We start from the raw sequence: 26762 nt of genomic DNA, 5'->3' as shown, positions 1-26762 counted from the left end.
CCATGCTTGAATAGCGAATTCCAGGTGTGGGCGCACATATGTGATGTAAAGCGTTCGCCAGAGATAAATGCTTCTGCTTCGGAACACTTCTTTTAGTAGGCCCAATTTGTAATAGGCTACTGAGACTGCAGACTCTACCTGGGCACGGACTTTGAGGTCATTTGATATTAGAATACCTAGATCTCGTTCAGTTTCAGTTTCCTCCAGGTTTCGACGAGTGCCTTCTGTGTTCGTCATTGAATAGACTTGATTAGATTTTCTGTTACCTCGACCGACATGCATTGTTTTGCATTTTTCCACATTAAAGAACATCAACCATTTGTGAGACCATTTTATGGCTTGATCAATGTCTGATTGTAAAGCTAGCATATCTTCATTCGATTTTATCATGTTCATAATTTTACTATCATCTGCGTAGAGCTTGAACTGGCTGGTAATGTTGTTCGGCAGATCATTTATAAATAGTACGAAAAGGAGAGGGCCGAGGACACTTCCTTGAGGGACGCCACTTGTAACTTTTTTCCAATCTGATGTGAATATTTTAGCAGTTGAGTGAGTATCAATGACAACCGCTGTTGTCTATTGTTAAGCCAAGCATTTATCCACATTAGTGCTTTCCCGCTGATGCCATATGCTTTCAATTTGCTCAATAGGCGATTATGTGGGACTTTATCAAATGCTTTTGCAAAATCAGTGTAAATCATATCGACTGGATACTTTTTGTGTGCAGCTTCTGTGAGGAAGTCGCGAGTTTCGAGGAGATTAGTCAAACAGCTTTTTCTTTGAACAAATCCGTGTTGTGCTATGCTTATTAAACCGTTTAAGTTACAGTGTAGCATTATTTTTTCATGTAATATACTCTCGAATATTTTGCATGGTATGGATGTGAGAGAAACTGGTCTATAATTTGATGCTCTTAGTTTGCTTCCTTTCTTGAAAATGGGCGTGACGTTAGATTTTTTCCACAGGTCTGGTATAGTGCTGGTTGAGAAAGATTTCTTGAAAACTAATGTTAGTGGCAATGCGAAAGCTTCTGCGCAGTGTTTGAGTACACGAGGGTGAACGTTATCAACACCAAGAGATTTAGATTCGTCTAGGTTTGCGAGTCGAGCACGGATATCGTTGATTGAAAAGATATTCTCGTCTAATATACATTTATTGTCAGTTCGGGGTTCTAATTCCGGCACAGGTCCGTCTGGCTCATTGACAAATACTGATTGGAAATAATTGTTCAGGGTTGTGCAAATAATTTGAAGATCTGTTGAAATTGTTGCATCAATTGTTTCTATGGAGTTGAATACATATTTTGAGTTGGTTTTGTTTTTGATATGAACGTGTAGCTTTTTAGGATCGTTTTTATATAAATTAGCTAGGTTCTCTTCATATTTTAACACTGCTAATCTCAAAGTTTTGGTTACATTTCTGCATGCTTCTTTGTGCTTGTCTTTGAGCTCTTTATGTGTATGGCGACCAGAGGCAATATATTTATTCCAAAGTTCTTGTTTTGTTCTAATAGCTTTTAAAACTTCGTCTGTTATCCATGGTTCGTGTTTCTTCTTGAAGGGCAAGGTAGTCGACGGAATGAGTTCTGTTGCTAGTTCGTCGTACACTTCTAGGAATAGATTGTAACATTCGTTAGCTGAGCAGTTTTCGAATAGGCTTTTCCAATTTGTTGAACTTAATTTTAGCGAGAAATTAGCGTAGTCGGCTCTGCTCCAGATATAGCGCTTTCGCTGCACGATTGGTGGTACTTTTATCTTGTCGTTCAGAACAAATCGACCCGTGATTAGAGCATGAGATTGTCCCATTGGAGTGTCCCCGAACGAGTCTTCTTCTTTTATTTCTATCAAGAGATCTGGTTTGTCTGTTATTACTAGGTCTAGAGTACTGTTCGGCTCTGAAAATCTGTTACTACGATATGTTTTGAAGGTGATCAATTGTGTGAGTAGGCATTCGTTTAAGCAATCTTGAAATTTCATGTCTCCTGGTCGTTCATTTAGCACGTGCGCTGTTGTCGCCACGCCACCGCCAATCTCAATATACTCATAAAATGTGTTGCTAAAATTAAAGTCCCCATAGATTATAATGAAATCACACTCTAACCTTTGGGCGGCAGCTTTCGAAGCTTTGATAGATGCTATACAGTTTTTGAGAATTTCGTCATTTAGGTCGTGTGGACGATATATACATCCGAGAAGAATTGAGTTGTTGCCAAGCTTAATAACGCGCCACATTTGTTCAATGGAGTCTGAGTTCAATTGTGCAAAATTGGTTTCTAATGTAGTTATCTCTTCTACGACATACACGGGTTTCAAAGTGGAGGAATACTATCGTCAATTTCTAAAAAAATATCCTCTATATCTAGATATTTCTGAAAGAAAAAAAAAAAGGTCCTACAGAAAAAAAGTATGTGTAGGGGAGGTGGGGGTAGCGTCCCCGGTGTCGTCGGCCCTGATATATAACGGGTGATGCGGAAGTTATCGGACAAAATAAAAACGTCAATAACTTATTTATAAATAAAAAAATAAACTTGTTCTGATGCCTTTCATATGCGATTGTAAAAAGTTTAAATCAATTTCTTGTAGTTTTAGTTTAATGCGATCAATCAAAACTTGCTCTGTTGAAGCTTGCCAATCTCCCTCGTAAACCTTCTGTGCCAAATGTCCCCAAAAATTTTCAATTGGTCGTGCTTGCGGCACATTTGGGGGATTAGATTCTTTATCAACGTAATAGACATATTGGTCCATCCAATTTAGAGAATCTTTAGAATAATGAGAACTTGCTAAATCTGGCCAAAATAAGTAGTTAAAGTCTCCATGATACTTGTGAATAAATGGAAGAAGTCGTTTTTCTAAACATTCATTAATATAGATTGATGAATTGATCGCTACAGCCTTGGAAGTGCGAAACAATGGCTCGGACAGACCACGGTCAGATATGGCTATCCATATTAATAATTTTTTTGGAAATTTATCTTTACCTAAAAAACGAACACTTTCTGGGCATGTCTTTTTGTTGTTTGTGTAGTATCCAGAATTTCCAGGCATGTTGTTCCCTGCAAAACAAAAGTATTTTTCGTCATCGATGACTAGAAGCGATTTTGTGTTATAGAGTTGGTTAACTAGTTTCCTGCTTCTTTTCTTTGCCTTTATTTGTTGTTCTATAGTGTATTTTGGAGTCTTTTCACGTTTTCTATATTTAATATTCATTTTTTTTAACTGACGACCAATTGTCGATTGATTTACACTAAATTTAATACCTATTTTTCTCTGACTGACCCCTTTTCGATTGTTGACAAGTTTCGTTAAATCGGCTTTCTTTTCTCTAGTCCAGGATGTCGGACGACCAGGGTGCTTTCTATCAGAAAACGATTGAACAGTTTCAAGTCTTTTTAGGTTATCATATATTGTACTTCGAGCTAATCCTTCCTTTTCAAAATGATTTACGATTTTTTTTTTTTTTTATATTAGGTTTATTTACAAAAAATATTTTTAGTCGCTTTCGAAAAGATTCTCGTTCAGCTGAATTTAACCTCATTTTAAATAATTGTGTTTCAAATAATAAAGTTTATATTTTATAGAACGTTTATGCCTACGCATAAAAACACAAAAACTAATTATTATGCTCAAATAATGAAATAAGGATTTGTCCGATAACTTCCGCATCACCCGTTATATATTTTTTAAAAACTCAAATTATATTTAAAATTTTTATTTATATTTAAAAAACTCAGATTGATCAATCTTTCTCTTATTATATATGTATACACAAGGCCTTCGAAATAGGGGCAAAGAGGACAAATTGACCAGGGCGCTTTCCATGGGTGAGAAACTTGGTTGTTGAAGAAGTTGAAGCAAACGAGACATTAGTTGTCAATTTCAAAATAAAAGCGCTACTTTTTTTAGACAAATAAGCCGCCTTGCCTCTACCAAGACCCGAGCAGTTATCAAATATTTGAGTTTTTGCATTTTTTCTGCACTCAATATGTGTAATTTATTGCACTCAATATGTGTGATTCAATGGACTGTGGGGGTCTCAAACAATTTCCCTGAAGCTGGGTTTCCTTGAAGAATGAATTTCAAAGTGACTCATTAGAGTCAGAAGGAGCAACTATATCTTACAGCGGAAAATATGATGTTCAAACTGACTGGAGAATAATTAATGCTAAGCCCTCTTTGTTGCCAGTTGTTTTGATTCAAAAAGTTCAAGATGTAATTATTTTAAAGGGACCCCAAGCACGAGAGCAGTATTCAAAAGCGACCAGTGGAAGAAAATCTGCATATTTAGTAATTGATAAAATATAATATATAAGAAATGATGACGACTTCCATTTGTTTTTTGCGGTGGTAAAGAAAGCAGCAAATTCAATCAAATCAATTAAAAAACCTACATTGTCAAGGCAACAAAAAAAGTTGAATTATTCCATTTTTCAATATGTCATTGGTTACGAAGAACAAACAAGCAATTCCTATTACCCAGACATTATAATGATAGATGATTATTTTAAGCCAATATATTTTAAAGCTCTTGACACAATTATTAATGCAATAAAAGATCGATTCGAACAACCACCATTCAAGAAGTTTATTAACATTGAAGAACTGTTTTTAAAAGCCAGTAATAAGACGATCAGTTAAAGGAGCCTAGGGTTTACAATATGATTTTCATGGAGATTTCAATCGGAACCAAATAGATAGTAAGCTTCATCTCATACCGACTTGGATATATCTCGAAAATCAATTGAAATACATGTCAACAGATTTTAGAGATATATGCAAGACACTATAGAATATGGATAAAGAAAATCGCCCAATAATCCAGAACATTTCGATTATTATCTAAATTGTGTTAACAAGTAGAACTACATTGGTCACACTAAAAGGCTTGTTTTCAATGCAGAGGAGGGTCAAAACGTAACTCAGATCAACAATGGTTCAAAAAAGATAAAATTCCTTGTCACTGTTAATTAGCACTGACAACGTGCGTATTTATAAATACGCGCGATGATATTGTCAATAGTCTATCTTTAATAGAAGTAGCCGAGAGATTTTTTTCGTATTTAAAGAAAATTTTCAAAAGAAATTTTATTTTCAAAATTGAGGCAACAAAGGATTTTTTGAAACCCCAAAAACATTTGAATTTAAAATATTTATTTCGGTTTTCAACTCTTTTGACTTGGTTTTAATTAAGTTTTTAACCAAGATGGCGGCCTTTTTTAAAGGAGGGTTCAAAAAAGTCACGTGACACCGTCTCCTGTTTATTAAAGCTCCTTGGAAATTATGATAAAACAGCTTCTTAAAAACGCGCATTTGACCGCAAGCCACACTAGAATTAAATTGTTTTATGCGTGTTCTGTAAAAAGAATAAGTTTTCATTTTCAAAGTTTAACTATAGGCTAAGATAAATTGAAATTAGATTTAATAAAAAAATTTCACCCACTCGTTTCTTAGTATTAGTTTCAGTTATTTCGCCGTTAAGAATATATACAACGTACAAATATAACAAAAGAAAATGACTGGAGCAAGAAGAAGGCATCAATTAGCCTTATCACCGAGCCCCACTACAATCGCAACTTACAAGTCCGTAAAATATTAAAAAATCTTTACAAAACGTCAAGCATAAGAAGTTAAGAAACAAAAAAGTATTAAAAAACTAAACGTAAACTTAGTTAAGAAAGATATAAAATGAATAAATATATACGTCTGTATATACATACACACTTACATATTGCCTCGTACTGTCGTTTTATAATAAAATGAATAAAATTCCATCCGCAACAACATAAAATATACAAAAGTGTCAAAAATAAAATAAATATAAGATAATTTACAAAAAGATACTGCATGTTTAGATGAAGTAAAACAAAAAAATAAAACTTTTTAAACTTTAAGACTAAATATTCAAAAGTAAACATTTTTAAAGAAGTGTTATAAAGAGATTGATATTCATAATAATAATAGTTGAGTTTCTTCTTATTTTTAGTTTTTTGGTGTTAACATGTTAAAGTTGTTAAAGTTAATGTACCATTATAAATTTATTTTGATAAATTCTAAAAAAAGACTGGCAATATTTAGAATATTAAAATCCATATTTACTAAATGATATTAGCTTTGAATTGCGGAAGTGTTTGTTTTTTATTATGAACAATCTGTTTACAACTTTTTCATAAAAAAAGTCCCCGATACCGAATGGAATTAGAACATATTTTTAGATTAAATTTTGGAGTTGCAAATTTGTTTTCGGAAAATCTGGTGGGGTATTTATGGCTTATTTTACTAAAATATTGATTAAATATTGTTGGAGATAGTTCGTGTTTTATTTTATACATGAATTGTAAGACTAAATATATATTACCCAGCAAGCATTTCAACGTTGATTCAACGTTGATAACGCGTTGATTTATTGACGTTGATTTTAGCGTTAAAATGGAAACAAAATATCGACGTTGAAATATCAACATTGATTCAACGTCAATAAATTAACGTTGTACTGACGTTGAATTACAAACGTTGATTTGGAAACAAGAAATCGACGTTGAAATATCTATATTGATTCAACGTCAATAAATTAACATTGAACTGATGTTGATTTATAAACGTTGATTTAAGCGTTGATTTGGAAACAAGAAATTGACGTTCTAATATCTACATCGCTTCAACGTCAAAAAAGCAACGTTGAAACATAACACTTTAAAAAATTTACTAAAATGTATTTGTTAAAATTTTTTACAAAGGAGATAATTTATTTTTCTTTTTCGAAACTACTTCCGCTTTCATTTGACTCAACGTCAGCGTCTACTACGAAATCATCTTGATTTTTTTCTTTATCACATTCGTGAACTTCATCGTCTATTTCGGGGTTGTCAGATTTCCTTTTACCTTCATTCAAACGATAAGGTGCATACTTTAGGCAAGAGGCTTTAAATGATCTAGTTTCTTTGTCTGTTGCCTTAGCCTCACAGCGCTTCATCGATTCTAAAAAATAAATGCAAAAACATTCAAATTTGGTCAAGTGAATAAAATTGTATTGAAAGGAGGAAAGAATATCTTCAATTTACATTATTTCATAAGAATACATGAAGTTTACAATTTTAATGTAAACTAATATATTTTAATTTTTGAGTTTTTATATCTATTTTTTGTGAATTCAACTAAATTTATTTATTTTCAACAGGCAGCCATTAAAAAGAAATATAAATATATAAAAATATATAGATCAACATCTTTTCCAATTTTCAACACTTAAAATTATAGCTATCAATTATTGCTTCGTAAACATTTAACCCTTCCATTGGTAATTTCATGAAAAATAACTTACAAACTTTTTGAAAACTCTTTTGTCAGCTCCAAGTTTTCTATCAAACTCATATAAAGCGTCTATATCATCAAATTGTATTAATCATCATCATCGTTTATATCATCAAATTGTATTAATATATCTCCTTCATCATCTTGCATTCTGGTTCCATTGTGTCTAACTTTTTAGATATTTCGCTTATTTGTAAAGTTATTTAGGCCAACCTCCATAATACTATATGTCGAAATCCTGAGTTTGAAAACAGAAAGTACTTTATAAATATAACTATCATATATATATATATATATATATATATATATATATGTAATATATACTATAATATATGTATTATATATATGTAATATATACTATAATATATGTGTATATATATATATATATATATATATATATATATATATACACATATATTATAGTATATATTACATATATATAATACATATATTATAGTATATATTACATATATATATGTATACATAATATATACTATATTATATGTATACATAATATATACTATATTATATGTATGTATATATATATATATATATACATATATATATATATATATATATATATATATATATATATACACATATATTATAGTATATATTACATATATATAATACATATATTATAGTATATATTACATATATATATGTATACATAATATATACTATATTATATGTATACATAATATATACTATATTATATGTATGTATATATATATATATATATATATATATATATATATATATATATATAATATATGCAATATTAAATGATATACTTGAATGAATATGTTGCATACAAAACAACAGCAAGTTGAAGGACAGCTGAAACTCACAAATGATTTGGCAAAGAAACCTACCATTATCTTTTATTATTAAATATTCACTGTATATGACAAAAAGTCAGCGATGCTATACATACAGCCTACCTGCTAACTGTTTTAGAAAACAAATAATTCTACTCCACTTCAGATACTCCTGGTAACATTACAGTCACATGACATATTTACAGTTAATCTTATAACTTATACAAAATACAAAATTCCATATAATCTTAGATTACGAGTTGTAATATATATATACAGACTTAGTTTATTAACTAAATATACAAGTTATTGTTACTATATTGGTGTAATCCTATTTAAATTTTCTAGATTATCAAGTTGCAATAGTTTGTTATTTTTAAAACACATGTTATTGGACTTCTAGTATTCACGTCTAGCTTACATTACACCAGTTTTAATGACTTTCAACCAATTTTATACTAACAACTCATACCATCAAGACATTCTATTACAGTAGACACACACAAGAACACTTCATTGACTGTCTACATTACATACACATCTATAAGACTCAAAACAGTTCACAACTCTTTGTATGCAAGTTGTACTGAGCCACACTAAGTGTCCTCTGGTCCCAGTGTCAATTCAGAAGTCTGTGGCAATCGCCCTGACAGAATACTCTGAGAATAGTCTTTTTGGGATAATGGGATACCTAATGGGATACCTTAACAAGATACCCTGGTGTAGACCCAGAGTGGAACTTCTTTTGGGATGCCGGTCTCAGGCGAAAGCTATATCGATAATGTATGTTTACCACCCTAATAATACAGACCAAACAAATAATTCTGCTCCATCACTGATACTGTCTACACATCGCACTTACGCTGGACACTAACGACAATTTAATAGAACAACAGTAAATGACTCTTACGTATCTCGACTATTATTGTTATTGTTTGTTTTCACAACATTTTACTTATTAATATTTTAGTATTTTTCTACTTTGAGGCACTTTGTTTTCCACTGGACATCTGTCCTTTTGTACTTTTATCTCACTCTGCTAAACTCTTTTTAACTTATTATTCATTCCTAAGATGTTCACTGCTCGGTGCAGCTTCACTAAAATGCATAGCATATACAACATAATAATGTTTGCCAGGAGTTTTGATTCCATTTTGTAATAAAATTGATAATTTGTTTACAAAATCAAACATAAAGCTCTCTTCAGAGGAAGGTTTGCTCTTGCCACAGGAAATAGCTACAGCAAATGGTTGAAAATGAACAAAGCATGGACCATAAAGCGACTGAAGTACTTTTAAATAATGGTATCCCATCAACATTCACAACTAATTCAATTTTCTCCAGATCTGGAAATTTACTTAAATGTTTTAAAATATTAGTTTCCAAATGATAATAAATGTAATCGCCAACACACTTATTCTGCAGAGGAATGTTACATGGAGTTTTTAATAATGTCTTTACGTCTTTTGGAAGCTTCGCATGGCCATTGTTTCTCAAAATAAAAAGAATTTGATTCAATGCAGAATGCAAAGTTTTGTTCACAACAACCCATTCTGCTAATTTTTCACGTAGATTTCCATTTATTGTTTTGTCTATGTCATCTATAATGTCTGATTCTGATTCTTGTGTCTTGAATCATAGAAACATATATATCTATACGTTTCCATGATTCAAGACACAAGAATCAGAATCAGAACTACCCAAATCAAAAATGGAATCTGAGTCAAAATCTGTTTCTTCGACACCTTTAACTTCTTCCTCAATTGATTCTTCTGAAACAACTCTATAACTGAAACAATTATTTGTTGTTTATTTATTTTTGTTGTATTATCTGTCTCAGTAAATAAATCAATTACTATTTTATTCATTTTTCTCCATTATGTAATCTGTGATGACATAACAACTGAATACTTTTATTTCTATAAACAAATATATTATTATCAGGTTAGCCAGGAATATATTTTATATAGCGTTTTTGCAATATTGGGAATAAAATTGTTATTGTTCTACTAAATATTATTTTTTTTTTATAAAATTTTAATATATATATATATATATATATATATATATATATATATATATATATATATATATATATATATATGTGTATGTATGTATGTATGTATGTATGTATGTATGTATGTATGTATGCATGTATGTATGTATGTATGTATGTATGTATGAATATATATATTTATATATATGTATATATATATATATATATATATATTTAAATATAAGTAAAAAATTTACGTGCATATATTCAACAGTGCTCGATGAATGATTTCAGAGCTATATAAGTTTGTATGCGAGATTAAATAAAAATAACTACATATTTTTTTTAAACCTTAAAGTTGTAAGCAGAGTCTTAAATGTATAAATTTGTAAATTTGTAATTTACAAATGTATAGTGTCAGCCCCAAACAAAAGTATATATTGGACTATCAGAAGGAGAATGGAAAAAGAGATGGGCAAACCACAAAACTCATTCGTAAACAGAAAACTACAAAATTCAACCACCCTTTCCAAATACAAATGGAACATAAAAAAAAAACCTTAAAATAACACCCAGTTTACTTTTGTAACTAATTAGCTACACAAAACAAAAAAATGTATTTTTGTAATTAAAGCTGTGTAAAACAATGTTTCGTAAGAAAAAGAGAATTCTTTTCAATAATCATTACTAATAATATTAAAATTGAAGCATTTTTACTTCCTACCAGGAGAATAAAAAACGAAAATTATAAACTAAAAAATCTTTAATTATTACCCATAATTGAAAAATACATATGTAATATTGTAAATATTACCACTTTCAAATAAAATATAATTAAAAATAGCACATTTCTGTGAGCCATCTTTATTTTAAATAAGAAGTCTTATTTGTCTCGATATCAAAACGAAAATAAAAAGACATGTTGATTTAACGTTGATTAAATCAACAACAAAAAATCAACGTGGAATAAACGTTGAAAATTCTGACGTTGAGATTTCCACCTCGATAAGACGTTGAAACAACGACTTTTTCTTCAACGTTAGTTTATCAACTACAAATCAACGTGGAATAGACGTTGAAAGTTCTGACGTTAACATTTCAACCAACCTAAGACGTCGACATGACGTCGTTTGCTTGATGGGTAATTTTGTACACGTTAAATGATCCAAGCTTACTTAGAAGTGGCACGCAAGGCACATTTCTTGTTGCTCCAAATACAATGCTGCAAGAATGTTTTTATTTTGAATAAATTTTTTTCAACTTTGTGTAATTTGTGCTTGCCCATACAATATTTCCGTGAGTTAAATAACTATGTATAAAAGAAAAATATAAACTTTTAAAGACCTAATGTTTAAGAATGGTTTTGCTTTATACATTATTGCAATATTTCTTGAATGTGTTCTTTCCAGGGAGCTTATATGAGTCTTCCAAAATAAATTTTTATCTAAAATAACACCTAAGAAGTTTACAGATCAGATCAGGTTATTTTAGGGGAAGATTATCTATTTTATTTTGTTTATGAAATAATATATACTAAGTTTTTTTACGTTAAGCGATAGTTTATTACATGTAAACCATTCGTTTACTTTGTTTAACTTTTCATTAACCACTGTAAAAAGCGTTTTAATATCCCTATGTGAATAAAACAGGTTGGAGTCATCCGCAAATAAAATAAAACTTAATAAGTTTGATGTAAAAGATTAATCATTTATATAAAGTGAAAATAATAACGGTCTGTTTCATATTGTATAAACTGTTTTCTGCTTGATAAATATTCTTTAAACCAGAGTAAGTTATTGTTTTTAATTCCATAATGTTCAAGTTTTTTAAGAAGAATGACATGGTTTACGGTGTCAAAGGCTTTAGACAGATCAATAAAAACTCCCAATGTCAAACAATCATCATTGAAGGCATTTGTTATATAGGTTATTAGCTCGGTCAAAGCGTGATCGGTTGAATGATTTTTTTAAAAACCAAATTGTTTGTTGAACAACATGTTGTTGACCGTTAAGTAGCTCTTAAGCCTATTATACAATATGCGTTCGAGTAACTTAGAAAAGCATGGCGGAACCGATATTGGTCTGTAATTTGAAATATTTGTATCATCACCAGATTTAAAAATAGGTGAGACTCGTGCAATTTTTAGTTTTTCTTGAACAGTAATAGAAATGATTTAATAGAAATTTCAAAAATGTGATATAGAGAGGATTCTATAATATTAAAAACTGCTTTTACAACATGCACGCTAATTTGATCAAAACCTGTACTAGCGTTGCTTTTAAGAATCTAGAGCAGATCGCAACTCATAAATATCTAGTCTAGATTCATCCATTACTTTATCATAGGTTTTTAAATATAAATCATATGAAGAAGAACTTGACGGAATTTTTTCAGCTAAGTTAGGCCCAATATTAAGAAAGAAGTTCTTCAAATTTTCGGCAATTATTGTTTTATCGTATATAAATTTACCATCTACTAAAATTACTTTTGGCAGATTATTTTTTTCATAATCTTTTGAATTGCCAATAATTTCTTTAATTACCCTCCATGTCTTTTTAGTGTTTCCGTTAGTTTTTTCTGACAACTTTGAGGAATAAAGTTTTTTGGCGTTTTTTTAGTTTTTTCAAATATATTTTTATAATGTTTATAGTTTGTTTCATTTTTTTAAGTTTTATTTTTAAAGAACTTTTCATACAACTTTTTTTTTTTTTGAGGATTTTAGTAAGCCCTTAGACATCCAAGGACATAGGAGTGGCTTGGTATTTATAACAATTTTTTTCTCAGGAAACGCATTTTCGTACTGATTACAAAAATGACGAAGACATAGTTCGTAGGCATTGTTTGCCTCACTTGATTTTAGTATAAGGTCCCAATCAATTATATATTTTAAAAGGTCTTGGAATTATTGTAAGGAGTTTTTATTGATCTGTCTCTTTTATATAATAGTTTTTGAAGACTTATTGTTAATTGTAATATTTGTTTATTGTTAATTGTAATATTTTTAGTAATTAGAAAAGTAGCAAAATGGTCTGATAAGTCTGTCTTAATTATACCAGTATAAATAGAGTTTTTATAAAAATTGTTGGTGATTATTTTATCTAGTAATGTAGAAGAGTTTTTAGTTATTCTGGTTGGCTTATTTATTGTTGGAATATGTTGAAGAAGAGTATCTATAAAATATTTAACGTTATTTGAAGCATGTCTCATCAAGTCCAAATTGATATCTCCGACTATGTTACATGCTTTCGTTCTTTATTGACTTTAGTTAAAAATGCAATTAAAAGTTTTAAACACTTTTAAATTGCCAGCTGGATTCCTATAAGTAGTATTAATTATTATGTTTTTTGTGTTTTTATTACCAATTTCAATGCATAATGACACACAATCTGTTTCATTAACGCATAGTTCATTACGTGGGACAAAGTTAATTGAATTGTGAACAAAAATACTTACGCCTCCGCCAAAATATTTTCTTCGCAGTTGATGAATTGACGTGTAATTAATTAATTCAAAATGTAAATTTTGTTCATCATATTTGCACCACGTTTCTGTTATAAAAATAATGCTAAAATTATGCTTTATTTCATCCAAGAAAAGTTTAAAGTTTTCAAAATTTTTATTTAGACTTCGGATGTTAATATTTAATATTGAAAATGCTTCTTTATTTTTTTTTTAATATTGTGCAGATTCCCAAATAGTGTAGTATTTACTTTCAAAACTAAATTTGTCGAAACAATTTGTATCGGTGTCATTACCACTAAAATTATCAAAAGAAAATTTAAATTCAAGGCGTTCCTCCATTTAAGATATAAATAAAAATAAATTAATAATTATAAAAAATTAAAAAAATAATTACTTATTTAGCCTGCAGATTAAACTCTTTTACTATTAGCTTGTCGTACTCTATAACGGCATATTTTCCAACATTACGCGCAATCTTTATTTTATCTCTTAATTCGCGTCTTATTTTGTTTGTTTCGTATGAAAAATCTTCATTGATAAAAATGCCTGTTCCTTTAAGCATCTTTGCGTGTTTCAAAATGTTCTCTTTGTCTTTATAATTCAGCAATTTAATTATGATAGTTCTTGGTTTATCCTTTACATTCTCTGTGATAATACGTCTTTGATTTTAGGGCCCCTTTTATTAGATCTGAACTAAAATTCCTCTCCTCACTTTTTATTTCTACCCACATATATTAGGCATGCGAGAATAAAGGAAATAATTTCAAAAAGATACACATCCTCACTCGTAAAAAGTGATAATGTTAAAACATTTGTATTTACTGCAAGGTGGATCAGTCGATTGCAATTTAGCAAGAAGTCCATGGTGGGGATGGTTCTTTAAAAGAATGGCGAGTTTGGTAAAAAGATCATTGTAATAAAATCACCAACAAAAAGGCTATAATCAAAAAAACATGGGAGCGAAATGAACTCCTCATATATATATATATATATATATATATATATATATATATATATATATATATATATATATATATATATATATATATATATATATATATATATATAAACTCTCTGAAAATATTATTAAAAAAAACTCGTTCCAAAGTGTATATATATATATATATATATATATATATATATATATATATATATATATATATATATCTATCTGTGATTGATAGAAGATTTTTTTTTTTTTATATAGCAAAAATTTAAGTCTTTGGTCTTGAAAATGTTTGCGACAGCCTAGACCTTAAAAATCTTATTTTTGGATTTGAACTTAAAACTCTTGGGCCATAGTCCTGGCCTTGTAACATGTGGCCTTGGCTTTGTTAATTTTGACCTTGTTAACAACTCTGCCCCTCATCCCCCTGGATCCGTCACACACACATATATAAACATATATAATTACATATGTGTTTCGATTATCAAATAGCTTATTATATGTGACTCTTTTGCTATCAATTATAAATTAAGTATACACAAATATCGCTATTTGTGCTAAATTATTTTACTGAAAATGTTCTATATTATATTTTATACAACAATAACGTATTTGTAAAGTTTTGATAGAAGAACTAAACAAAAAACAAAAAATAGTAAACAAAAAAAGAAAAAAAGAATTAAAAATCATTTTCTTTCTATTTAGATGCAAAAGTTAATTTTTAAATTTTTGATTAAACTAATTTTAATTTGTTTTATTAATTTAATCTTTAATTTTTTTTTTTTGAATTTAAAGCTGTATTTTTTCATATAATGATTTTATATACCCACCATTTAGTTGGCTTAACATAGGATCAGCCACTAGTAGTCATAAAGACTAATCCAAAGTAGCACCCGCCTATGACTAACATTTTTGCGTGCTGAATATACTACTCAAGCGCTGAGTTAACCAACTGAGCTATCTTGCCACTTATGGATCAGACGGAAATCGATGTCTTCTTCTTCTATTTTATATTGGAAGTAATCCAATATAAAATAATGGAATCATTACCTGGAGGACAACTGGAAAATGCTGAGTAATCAAATCAAAGTACATCACAACATTTTGTCTATCAAAGCCAATACGTCAGTTGGAAAACTTTTTTTTTTATTTTACATTAAAAAAAAAAAAGTAATCCAATATAAAATATAAAATAAAGAAATATAATAAAAATTTACATGATCAATATTAAAAATTAGAAGGACGCGGGAACTCGTAGAAGACCGTATTGTCCATATTGGTCTTGTCGTCGAGAAACGCTAAAAAGTTTACGTGTTAAAACTTCGTATAATAAAAAATTCATCTCTTGCAGATGCTAGTGAGATTGATTCGGTAATCAAATAAGCTTTGGACTTTCAAGTAGCATGGTGACTTGAAATACTACGGTGTATCCTAAATGCAACATTGTTTCTCTCATCACGAAACTTGGCATTTAGAAAGTTACAAATAATTTTTGACTGAACTGGCTATTAGTTTTTATTACAATGGTTAGGTTTTAAAGATGTATAATAACAATACTTCTTTTAATTGATTCTTATATTGTTATTGCAACTGGTTAAACTTTTGCTTAAGAAGAACAATCAAACTGCAATTTTGCAGTAGTTTTGAAAATAATTTTAAATCATAACAGAACATTAAACAACCATCTAAAAAACATAGATCGTAAACAAAAAAAGGAAATTTGGATACAGATCTAATAACTCTTCTGAAAATCACAGAATGAGTGCATACTTCTGTCGTGAATGCAAAATTCCTTTTGTTGTTGTCAACCGACTATGGCTAATGATATATATATATATATATATATATATATATATATATATATATATATATATATATATATATATATATATATATATATATATATATATATACATATATATATATATATATATACATATATATATATATATGTATACATAAATAGTTATTCATTGATTTTTATTCATTGTTTTTTTTTTTAATAGGTAATTATTTGCAAATCACTATATATTTTGAAAATGAAATTTAAAGAAATGTATATAAAACAGAATGAATTAGTTTTATTTAATTTTCACAAATGCCTATCTTTCTTTTTGTTCTAATAATGCAGCAATTATATATGAAAAATCCAGTTTTCGCGCAATACCATAATTTATATTCAGCATAGCAAGTCCATTCAACCGTTCCTGCCCCATAATTGAACGATGATAACTTTTTATCTGTTTTAAAACATTAAATGTGCGTTCGCCCGAAGCCGTCGATGCAGGCAAACTGATAAAAATGCGTTATGCAATTGTAATGTTTGGAAGGTCACCTGAAAGACCAAGTCCAAAAATTTCTTCCAGCAACTTTTTTGGTGTGCAGTCTAGTTTAAAATTCACACTATAGATTCTTTTAAGAAATAAAACCTCATTTTCAAGTTCTTGTGAGATTTCTTTGTCATATTTGTGGTGAAATGTTGAGCAGCCAATACAAGATCTTCGTCATTCAAATTTTTAAAATGTCATAGAAATCCAAAAAATTTACAAATTTCTTGTAACGACTGAATTCGTAGCGTGAGGCCAGAATGAATCGAGTCAATAATGACAAAATATACATTGATTTTAAAATACAGTTCGGCATCATCTTGACTTGGCAAATGACTATTAGTTAAAAACTCACATGTAACACCAGTATTTCTTGCATTAAATTTTGACTTGGTTAAAATCTTATCAAATTGTTCACGCAACCTTTGAATGTTCTTACATAGCTTTTCAATGTCATCCTTTTCAACATCAAGAGTAGCATGACGTGCTTCGATAATTATATTTGTCTGATGAATCATTGTGATTAGTTTCATCCAGATAGACGACATCAAAATACAATCAAATCCACGTTCAGAAAAAAAAACAAAAAACATCTAGAATAGTTTGGAATAGTTTTTTCCAATTTTCAGTTTCAGTCTTGAGTTCAGATAAAAGTTAACTATCAACTGAAGTTTCACATAATGCTGCTCTACTAGCAGATTTCCATACAACATAGTTTTCTTTATGGTAAATTGAATTTTCGTGCGACTGTATACGATCTTTAAATCTTCTCCAACCTCTACTAATGCTCCGTCCAGCACAACCAGAAAAAAATTACACATTTGCAGCATTTTTGTTCAAAAGAAAACAAGGTACACAATACAAAGATTGTTTTTTAAAACTCCAGCACAACCAGTCTCTTTTGCATGTTTCTCCATTTGCAAGAGTTTTGTTTAATAAACGATAGGGAAATGCACAATGATTAGAGTCTTGAACAATATTATTTGGAATTTCAAAGCAAGTAATCCTAAGAAAAGACTTCACTTGACTAGAATTGCTCTTGTTGATAATCCCAATGTCAATAAAATTGACCGGATTGTCTTGATGAGTCTGAGCTGTTTTCTCTGGTTCCATACACTTTAATTTTTTTAGAATTCCTCGGGTGAAGAAAAACTTTTACTTATTTTATTCTAATAGTGGAAATGGGTAAAAAAATTGAAGTTGAATGGAAAAATGGAAATGAGATTTCGGGTTCAACCTGTTCCTGGTTTACAATGTTTAAACTTTCTGCTGGTTGTTGTTCCGAATTTGGGTCTTCTGCAATTGGAACAACTTCGTTTTCAATATTACTACTGTCACTCACACTTTGAGGTTGGTTTGCTGGTTCAATATGAACTGTATTTTGTGATTTTTTTAAAAACGATTATATTTTCTTTGAGTTGGTGCATGCTTTTTCGGCCAACTCTTTTTTCCGCCATCTTTTACTTGCACCACTATAAAATTTTCTCTTCATTTTAACGTTACCTGAAAAATATTGAAATTTGAAAACATAGTAAACTTATACATGTATCAAACTTATACAAATTTATATATTGAATTATGTTTAAAAAATTAAAAAATATTACTTTTCTCAAAGTTACAAAGGTTAACGTACAAAACGTAACGTACAAAGTCGCAATATATCAGTTTGAACAAAAGGATAAGAAACAGTTCAAAACAAATTGATTTAATCCCGTTTGATGAAATAAAACTAAAAAAGAAGTAAAAAAATAAAGCTACTAAAAGCAGAACAATAAGTCATACGAGACTCAATAAGTCAGACTCGTACGAGATAAAAACGATTGACTTTTATCAATTTGATCAAGCGCGCCCGACGGTGGGTAAATTGCATCATTACGCGACGTAATCTTTATCATGTCGGATTTAGGTTTAGAAATTTGTAATTATGAAAAAGAAATAAATTTATTAACTTTAGTTAACTTTAAGTTAAATTATTTAGAGTAATTAGAAATTTAGAATTATTATTTTGATGTTTATTTTGGTGTTTAAAAAAATGTTTTTTAAAAATGTGAGGCCCCAACAAAATCGGAGGCCCAGGCCATATGGCCGATGTGGCTCCCCCGCTGATATGGTTTGACTATAAGTTCTACTATAAGTTCTACTATATATACGTTCTACTAAAAGTTATACTATATCGAAGTACTATAAGTTCTACTATATATAAGTTTTACTATAAGTTCTACTATATGTAAGTTCAACTATATATAAGTTCTGCTATAAGTTCTACTATATATACTTGTATAATTAAAAAAAAAATGGAAATTTTAAAGCATTTGCTTTGTAAACTTGCAAGAAAGATATTAAAAGTTTTTGCTCCTGCTTTTTCATCTGAACAAGTGTTTACTGGAAATATTGACAATGAAAGTAAAACTAATTAGTTTTACTTTCATTGTCAATATTTCATTTTCATTGTCAATATTTATAAAGCTGAGGTTAACCTCAGCTTTAGCACCACTAAGATGCTAGAATATTTACAAGTACAAAATTATATTATCAAAAACATGTAACCTTTTCAAATAATATCAGTCTTTTCCATATATAAACTCAATTAATCTGGAATTCAATATAAAATAACAAAAATATTTTGTTTTAATTCAAACAAACAGATTATATAAATCAATTTAAAAAAGTTCATTGCAACAGTTAATGCTAATAAAGTTTTGCTATTTAGCTTGATATCTTAAGAGGAAATATATATATATTTTAATCAACTAAATATTTACCTTGTCGAATTATAGACAAAATTCTCATTGAAAAAAATATAAAATATAAGTATAGCTTCTGTAACTCCGATAAAAATTACGTTAGTGTAGTCAACGTTATTAGAACGGTGTTACTCTGATAAAAAATAACGTTAGTGTAACCAACATTATTATAACGTTGTAATTCTAATGAAAAATAACGTTACTTTGTCGATGTCGCCTAACATAATCCAACATAAATCCAACGTTGGATCGACCTCGTGTGCCCACTGGGTAGCTTTGTTTTTACATTTTTAAATTTATACCCAATGTCAGTTAGCTAAAAAATTTGAAGTATGATTGATCTTGTAGGAATTTTTAAAATGCAGAAAATAGAACTTTTTTTTTTAAATGTTATAGTCTGTTAATTGCGTCTTAATTATTCACACTATTTTATATTACAAAGTTGTTCAGTGGTATTCATTAGTTCTTTATTTAGCAATTTTAAATGCTAAATCTTTTTATGGTTATAACCTTTGAAAGGTCTTTGTAGTGTTATTTGTTATTATAAATAGAGACGTTTGTTATTATAAATAGAGGCGTTCAACTAATTTCAACTAATATGAACATTTACGAGGTTTGGGAAATTTAATATTTTTTTATTACCATTACTTTTTTTTTTTTTTTCATTTTTATTTATATTGGAGTTTAATGTCTTATAATCTAGCCATAATAAATAAAAATTAATTATTTTACATTGAAAAATATAATGTTTTATATACAATATTCAATATATTTTTCGAGATTTAATAAATTTAATAATACAAGAACTGTTAACATCTGCTAAGGTTAAAAAAAATTGTCGACATCTGTTAAGGTTGAAAAAAACTGTTGACATAAACTTTAGAATTTTTCATTAAAAACATTGTTAAATTACTAAATTGCAATTACTTGCCATAATTGACGAAAAACTACGTTGCTCTCATTAACGCCTAACTCAAGTGACATAATCAAGTGGTCACTTGTTGCTAAAAAATTGCTTTATGTCAACATAAAATAATGTAAACATAAAATTTTTTAAGGTGTCCGGAAAATTTTATTCCACCAGATAAGTGTCCTTTTGTTTTTTTTTAACAAAAGGCTGTATGCGATACATTTTGTAGAGCATATACAAACAATTAGAGTAGCATGCGCAAAATTTATTGTCTATATTAAACGGTACGGTGTTGTTAAACACTTTAATCTTTTTAGAATTCCTCAAAGGTGAGGAAAAACTTTTACTTATTTTATTCTAAAAGTGGAAATGGGTAAAAAATTGAAATTAAATGGAAAAATGAAAAACGATGAAAGCGTTTTTTTTTTACCTGTCTTTTAATTTAATACAATATGAAAAAAAGAGTGTAAACCTCCATTATTGTTTGTTATTTTTCAAAATTAGATATTTCAAAAATCAAAAAAGTTTTTTTTATTATTAGGTTATTCTTTAAAAAAAATTTTTTTTACTAGCGAAAAAAAACGAGACAACAAAATAACTTTTTGCATAAATAAATAGTAATAAAAATATGGCATAAATAAGACATAAAGGGATTATTCACATATTAAATAATCAAGAAACAAAGAATAAAAAGCCTATACCAACTTAAAAAAAAAAAAAAATTCCATTATTTAAGCCTGAATATTAGAAGCTCAGCATTTGACTTGGTAAGATCTTGGTTTCTGAATATATATTAGAAGTTGACGTATTTTTGGTTACAGAAGCATGACGTTTTTTCATCCGCACCTGCAAAACTGTAATTTGTATCTTCAAATCTTGCTCGCTGTCAGACTGGCCTGTTTCTCTTGAAGTTAGGTGATATCTCTTAAGAAAAGTAGAAACTACCAGCACAGGGTGGTTTATACTAGGGCAACAGGCAAAGAAATGTCTAAATGAATAATTCGAGGCGCATTCATATATGAACGACGTTTTTTATGATCAACAACGTAAAAGTAGCAGTAGCTTGAGTTGTCAGTTAGTTGTCGCTAAAAAAGCCAAACAAAAACCCTGTAGCATAGCACATATAACTAATTATATAAATTTGAAGGCAGAAATTTTCACACTTATATTGAATGATATTTTATTACCACATAACATATTTTCCCATAGTGCACCAGTATATACAGAAATATATTCATTTGCAACTTATTAAAAAGAACTATATATGGGCAAATCCGCGTGAGAAAAGAAAAAAAAAGAAAAGCAAAAAAGTTATAAAAGCACATACTAAACTCCATAACTTTTTTTTTTAACAATTTAAAAATATATTTAAGGAAAAATCATTTTATCATACCATAGCGTGGTTTTAAAGTTGTAAGGGTTGTAGGGGAAGGTTGCATAAGATGAGCTAAGTCTACCCGTAAAAAAGGTTATACCATCCTAAGATGGTATAACCTTTTTGTGTTATACCATCCTAAGATGGTATAACCTTTTATACGGGTAGACTACTAATTTTTTTGCGAATTTTATTCGATTAAGTATATTTATACAAATTCGGCGGTATTATTTATCTTAATTTCTTGATTGTATAGTTAAATCCTTTCATTGTTTTATTGTTAAAAAAATTTACCATTCCTGTTATGATTTTTTATTATTCAATATTTTGTAATTATATCAGAATGAAACAAGATCATCAAAAATTTATTATTTCTTCATTATCTTAAGGTGAGTTTCCACTCATCCGTTTTTCTACGGGAACGGGAAAGGGAGCGGAAAAATAATCACGTGAGCATGTGCAGTTTTCTTTCGGATAAGTTAAAACTTATATTGCGCATGCTCACATGATTGTTTTTTCCTTTCCTTTCTCGTTCTCGTACAAAAACGGATGAGTGGAACTCGCCTTTATGCTTGTCTACTGCTAATGCCATGGGTTATTTAAGATAATACATAAGCTGTTGTCATGCTATTTAAATTATGATAGTACTTGGTAAAGTTGCTTAAGATTATACGTTTTCAAAAATTAGTATTGCAAACCCTTTTAGAGATTGGAAAGATTTTTTTTCTTTTTCTTTATGGTTGAAATAATTACTTTTTACATAAGCATAGTCCTTAAAGATACCATTTTTTTTATTTTTTTATTTTGTGATTTTTTTTTTTGTTATTTTGAGTTTAAAAAAAGCTCAATCATTGGAAACTGGTTTCCTTAAATGAGATGAATGGGTGTGTTAAAATAAATTTTTAGAGATTAGAAATTTTTTTTTAATGAACTATTCATTTATATTCTTTAAGAGGAAAGACTAAATTATAATAATATGTAAAAATAAAAATAAATATTATAACATTTCCGCTTCAAAAAACAATACCCTGTTAACATGCTCAACTTATGCAACCTTCCCCTATAAACGTTGCTTATTTGCAATCCTGTTAGCGTTAGTTGTATAGCGTTAAAAATTGTATTGTATATCCATAATCCATAATTGAGTACTTTGATAATGTTATAGCGCATTTTTTCAACATAATATACATGGTTTTTAATAATCATTTGTACTTTTTTTTTTTACGTCATTGGTTGCGTTGTTTTATTTGTTGTTTGTAAGTATTGGATTTTTCATTGCGACCTATTTTTTGTTGCCTGTTGCCCTAGTACAAACCACCCAGTGCTGATAGTTTCTTAAGAGATACCACCTAACTTCAAGAGAAACAGGCAAGTCTGACAGCGAGCAAGATATTGAAGATACAGATTACAGTTTTGTAGGTGCGGATGAAGTGAGAAGGTCATACTTCAATGATTTTTTTTTACCATGCTGGTCGCTGCATTAAGCTTAACAAAGTTGTTTTGCTCAAAAGTGGTAAAAAAAGAGTTAATTTTTGAAAAAAGTTAAAGACTTTAATGCTGTAACTTTTGCATACTAAATTATACGATAGTATTTCGCATTTCTGGAAAGTTTTAAGTCATTGCCATTTTCAGTTCATTTTTAATTGTTTAAATAGTGTCAAATGTTACGAACGTCATTCTCGCGGAACTACCCATATATTGAAATTCTACAAAAACAAGCACATTTAAGCGAGAAACTATTAATTAACTTACCTTTAAGAGTTATCTTGCAATTTTTGAATGTAAAACGCGTTCCACAGGTAACAAATGAGACTCTAAAGACTTTCAGTGAAAACTTAACGAGATTAAGATAAAAAGTTTTTTGTATTCTCAAATAGATGCAGTCCGTGCTGTAAAAAAAGATATGTGTACATTCTTAAAGTGGTTACAAAAATTTATTTGAAAAAAGAAATGTCCGATTATTTCATGACAACATACAATTGATGAGAGGGTTCAAAATAACTATTTTTTAAAGAGAATGCTTTTTATTCTATTATTGACACTGCACTATAATAACTGCAGTCGCGCTTCTAGGGCCACACTCGGCATCTTTAGAATTTGACACATACTGCGGTGAAACTTGCTGCAGCCAAAAATGTAAACTCATACCCAAGAATTTTATAAGGACAACGATTATTCAAGATATTTGCAACAAAAAATGGCAAAATAAGCAACTGCACGTGTTTTATTTATTTCGTATTACATTTCCTGTGACTGTTTTATCGTGTGACCATTTTTTAAACTCAAGGCCATCAAAATTTATGATCTATATTGGCTATACTAGCTATTGAAAATAATTATTTTGGACAAAGGATAAAAAATAACATAAATACATATTTATAAATTAAAAATTTATAAATATGTATGTACAAATATGTATGTATGTATAAATATACATGTATGTATGAATTTTGTATTAGTTTAAAAGATCTAACGGTCTTGTCACAGAGCATTGCTGAAAAGCATTAAACTAGGAAGTTCACGCCTTCTTCCTTACCAAGGTCGCAAATTTCGACCTGAGCAGGCATTGGACCACGAATGTTTGGCGTCTAAAGCAAGCACTCCAACCACTAAGCCATAATTGAGTTAGTGAAAACATGGAAACGGTTAAATTAGTGAAAACACGGAAACACGGTTAAAGTAGAAAATATGGAAAGTCTCATCAGAAATGATTGTTATTTGACCTACTTCAAAATTCAAAAGCAGCAATAAAATGCTGACTAAAAGTCACCTTAATATTGAACGCTATCTTTTTCTAAAAAATTCTAGTAAAAAAAAAATCTACATTTCAAAGAAAAAAAAAACAAAAAAACAACAGCAACAAAAAAAGGTTTTCTTACTGTTGTATTTTACTGAATATTTTATATATGAAAAAACTCTTTGATTATTTTTTTTTTTAATAATATAAAAAATAATATTTTTTTATTAAAAGAAACTTCAAGAAGAGTGTAATTTAAAAAAAAATACAGTCAGGCATAAAAATTGGAAATAAAATAAGATCGCTCTATATTTTATCTACGAAAGCACTTGTTGCCATTTTCATTTTAATTAAATTTTAGCGTTAGATTATCAATTTGCATTTATTTCTTGCAATAATAAAAATCTTTTGTTTTCAGAAGACTTATTATAGATGCCACAAATAGTGATTTTTGCCAAATTCCAAATCCCGAATCTGTATATATATATATATATATATATATATATATATATATATATATATATATATATATATATATATATATATATATATATATATATATATATATATATATATATATATATATATATATATATATATATATATATATATATATATATATATATATATATATATATATATATATATATGCAGTATTGGACAAAACATTTGCAACCAACATCGAACAATGCTAAAAAGTGCTCTTAATTTTACATGTCTTAAAAGCGAAACGAACTATACTACCACAGCAAACAGTTAAGGAGTCTGGAGTCATAGCATGCCATGACATGAGCAATCAGCTGACAGGTGACAGCACACAGGCAGAATTTCGTTGACAAGTGCCATTTTGCAGCGGTCAAAACAAGTGCAACTTTTTTGGTTTGTTTCATTTTCTTAAGTCTGGTCCGTGTCAACGTCACGGAAGTTTTTTAATAATTAAAGGAAGTATCCAAAAGTTTCCAGAAGTTTCCAGAAGCATGCAGAAGCTTCCAGAAGTTTCCAGAAGAAGCATCTGGAAGCATCCAGTAGCATTCAGAAATATCCAGAAATATTCAGAAGCATCCAGGCGTATTCAGAAGCTTCCATTAGCATCGAAAAGAAGCATCTAGAATCTTCCAGAACAGATTCACACAGGTTCATTTTACTATATAAGAGACATGTAAATCGACATGTAATTCAGTCAGTATATGGAAGTCAATCAGTCAGTATTATCAAGACAATTTATCAAAGTGAGTTTTATCAAAGTGTTTTATCAAAGAACATCAATACAAGAAGTGAAATACGACAAGTGTTTCATTGCATCAATACAGTCCACATCCAACCAAGAAGTTGTGTTCCACAGAGCATTATTGTATCATCACAAGGTAAATGTAACACGGTAAGCCTTGAAAAGCGTGATTATTTATTTTTATTATTTTTATGACTTCAAGTGCAAAAATGGCTCCCGACAGTCTTGGATTGAAACTAAGAAAGAAAATTATTGGCGATTACGTAATTGGAATGTCACAAAAAAGTATTTGTGATAAATATTGCGTGAAAAAAATGGACCGTATCAAGACTATGTTCCAAATATCGTTTTACGGGGAAGTTGGCAGCAGATACAGGTGGAAGACCTCGTTCCACCACTTCTAGAGAGAATTCTATGATCGTCAGATCCGTCAAGAAGGATCTCTGGATATCATCAGTCGAGATACAAAAGCAATTAGAGCTGCCTGTATCGGACCGAACAATCAGACGACGTGCTGTTGAAGCAGGATTGTTTTCTCGACGCCCTGCAAAGAAACCGCTGATTTTACTAAAAAGCCAGAAGAAAAGACTCCTGTTTGCTTCATCTTATATTGACTGGAATGTGCAGAAATGGCGAACTGTCCTGTTCAGTGATGAATCGAAGTTCAATATCATTGGGAGCGATGGCATTTGCCATGTACGTCGACCGGCCAAAAAACGCCTCGATTTACGTTACTGCCATAAGACCGTGAAGCATGGTGGAGGCAATGTAATGGTCTGGGGGTGTTTTTCTGCTAACGGTCTAGGTCCAATACATCGAAAAGATGGAATAATGGATCGTTTCATGTATAAAAATATCCTGAAAGATGTTATGTTACCTCATGCTGAATGGAATATGCCAATAAAATGA

General features: G+C 29.4%; 3 protein-coding genes and 1 long non-coding RNA gene across 5 annotated transcripts in view; 1 reads left to right on the top strand and 3 right to left on the bottom strand.

Moving 5' to 3' along the window:
• Nucleotides 1-455: 455 nt before the first annotated feature.
• On the bottom strand, nucleotides 456-2234 carry LOC136078653 (uncharacterized). Its single transcript, XM_065794436.1, has one exon. The coding sequence runs from the start codon at nucleotides 2232-2234 to the stop codon at nucleotides 456-458; it is 1779 nt and encodes a 592-aa protein (XP_065650508.1).
• A 276-nt stretch (nucleotides 2235-2510) lies between these two features.
• On the bottom strand, nucleotides 2511-3537 carry LOC136078652 (uncharacterized). Its single transcript, XM_065794435.1, has 2 exons — nucleotides 3481-3537; nucleotides 2511-3428 (listed from the first exon to the last, which is right to left on the bottom strand). The coding sequence occupies exons 1-2, from the start codon at nucleotides 3535-3537 to the stop codon at nucleotides 2511-2513; spliced, it is 975 nt and encodes a 324-aa protein (XP_065650507.1).
• Nucleotides 3538-6694: 3157 nt separating this feature from the next.
• LOC136077722 (uncharacterized) lies at nucleotides 6695-10982 on the bottom strand. 2 transcript variants are annotated; one of them, XR_010637216.1, is made up of 3 exons: nucleotides 10899-10982; nucleotides 7318-7545; nucleotides 6695-6974 (listed from the first exon to the last, which is right to left on the bottom strand). It is a non-coding gene; the product is annotated as an uncharacterized LOC136077722 (long non-coding RNA). The 2 variants fall into 2 exon arrangements; XR_010637215.1 differs by lacking the exon at nucleotides 10899-10982 and having other exon boundaries at nucleotides 7318-7612.
• Nucleotides 10983-19914: 8932 nt separating this feature from the next.
• LOC100215626 (transient receptor potential cation channel subfamily A member 1 homolog) overlaps nucleotides 19915-26762 on the top strand; it is a 115418-nt gene continuing 108570 nt past the window's right edge. The window contains exon 1 of the mRNA XM_065793090.1: nucleotides 19915-20216. Within this exon, the coding sequence (XP_065649162.1) occupies nucleotides 20202-20216 (15 nt within the window). The 5' untranslated portion in view covers nucleotides 19915-20201. The remainder of the gene's footprint in view (nucleotides 20217-26762) is intronic.

This window comes from Hydra vulgaris, chromosome 03 (assembly GCF_038396675.1).
Source record: "Hydra vulgaris chromosome 03, alternate assembly HydraT2T_AEP".
In the NCBI taxonomy this organism is placed as follows: Eukaryota; Metazoa; Cnidaria; class Hydrozoa; order Anthoathecata; family Hydridae; genus Hydra; species Hydra vulgaris.
This window is presented reverse-complemented; position numbering and strand designations above follow the sequence as displayed.

What these genes read in the sequence shown, in the direction of transcription:
- LOC136078652 (XM_065794435.1), bottom strand. Translation starts at nt 3,537, where the DNA reads ATGAGGTTAAATTCAGCTGAACGAGAATCTTTTCGAAAGCGACTAAAA. An exon ending in AGCGACTAAAAATATTTTTT is followed by an intron (nt 3,429 to 3,480) that starts GTAAATAAACCT and finishes CATTTTGAAAAG; the next exon opens with GAAGGATTAGCTCGAAGTAC.
- LOC136078653 (XM_065794436.1), bottom strand. Translation starts at nt 2,234, where the DNA reads ATGTGGCGCGTTATTAAGCTTGGCAACAACTCAATTCTTCTCGGATGT.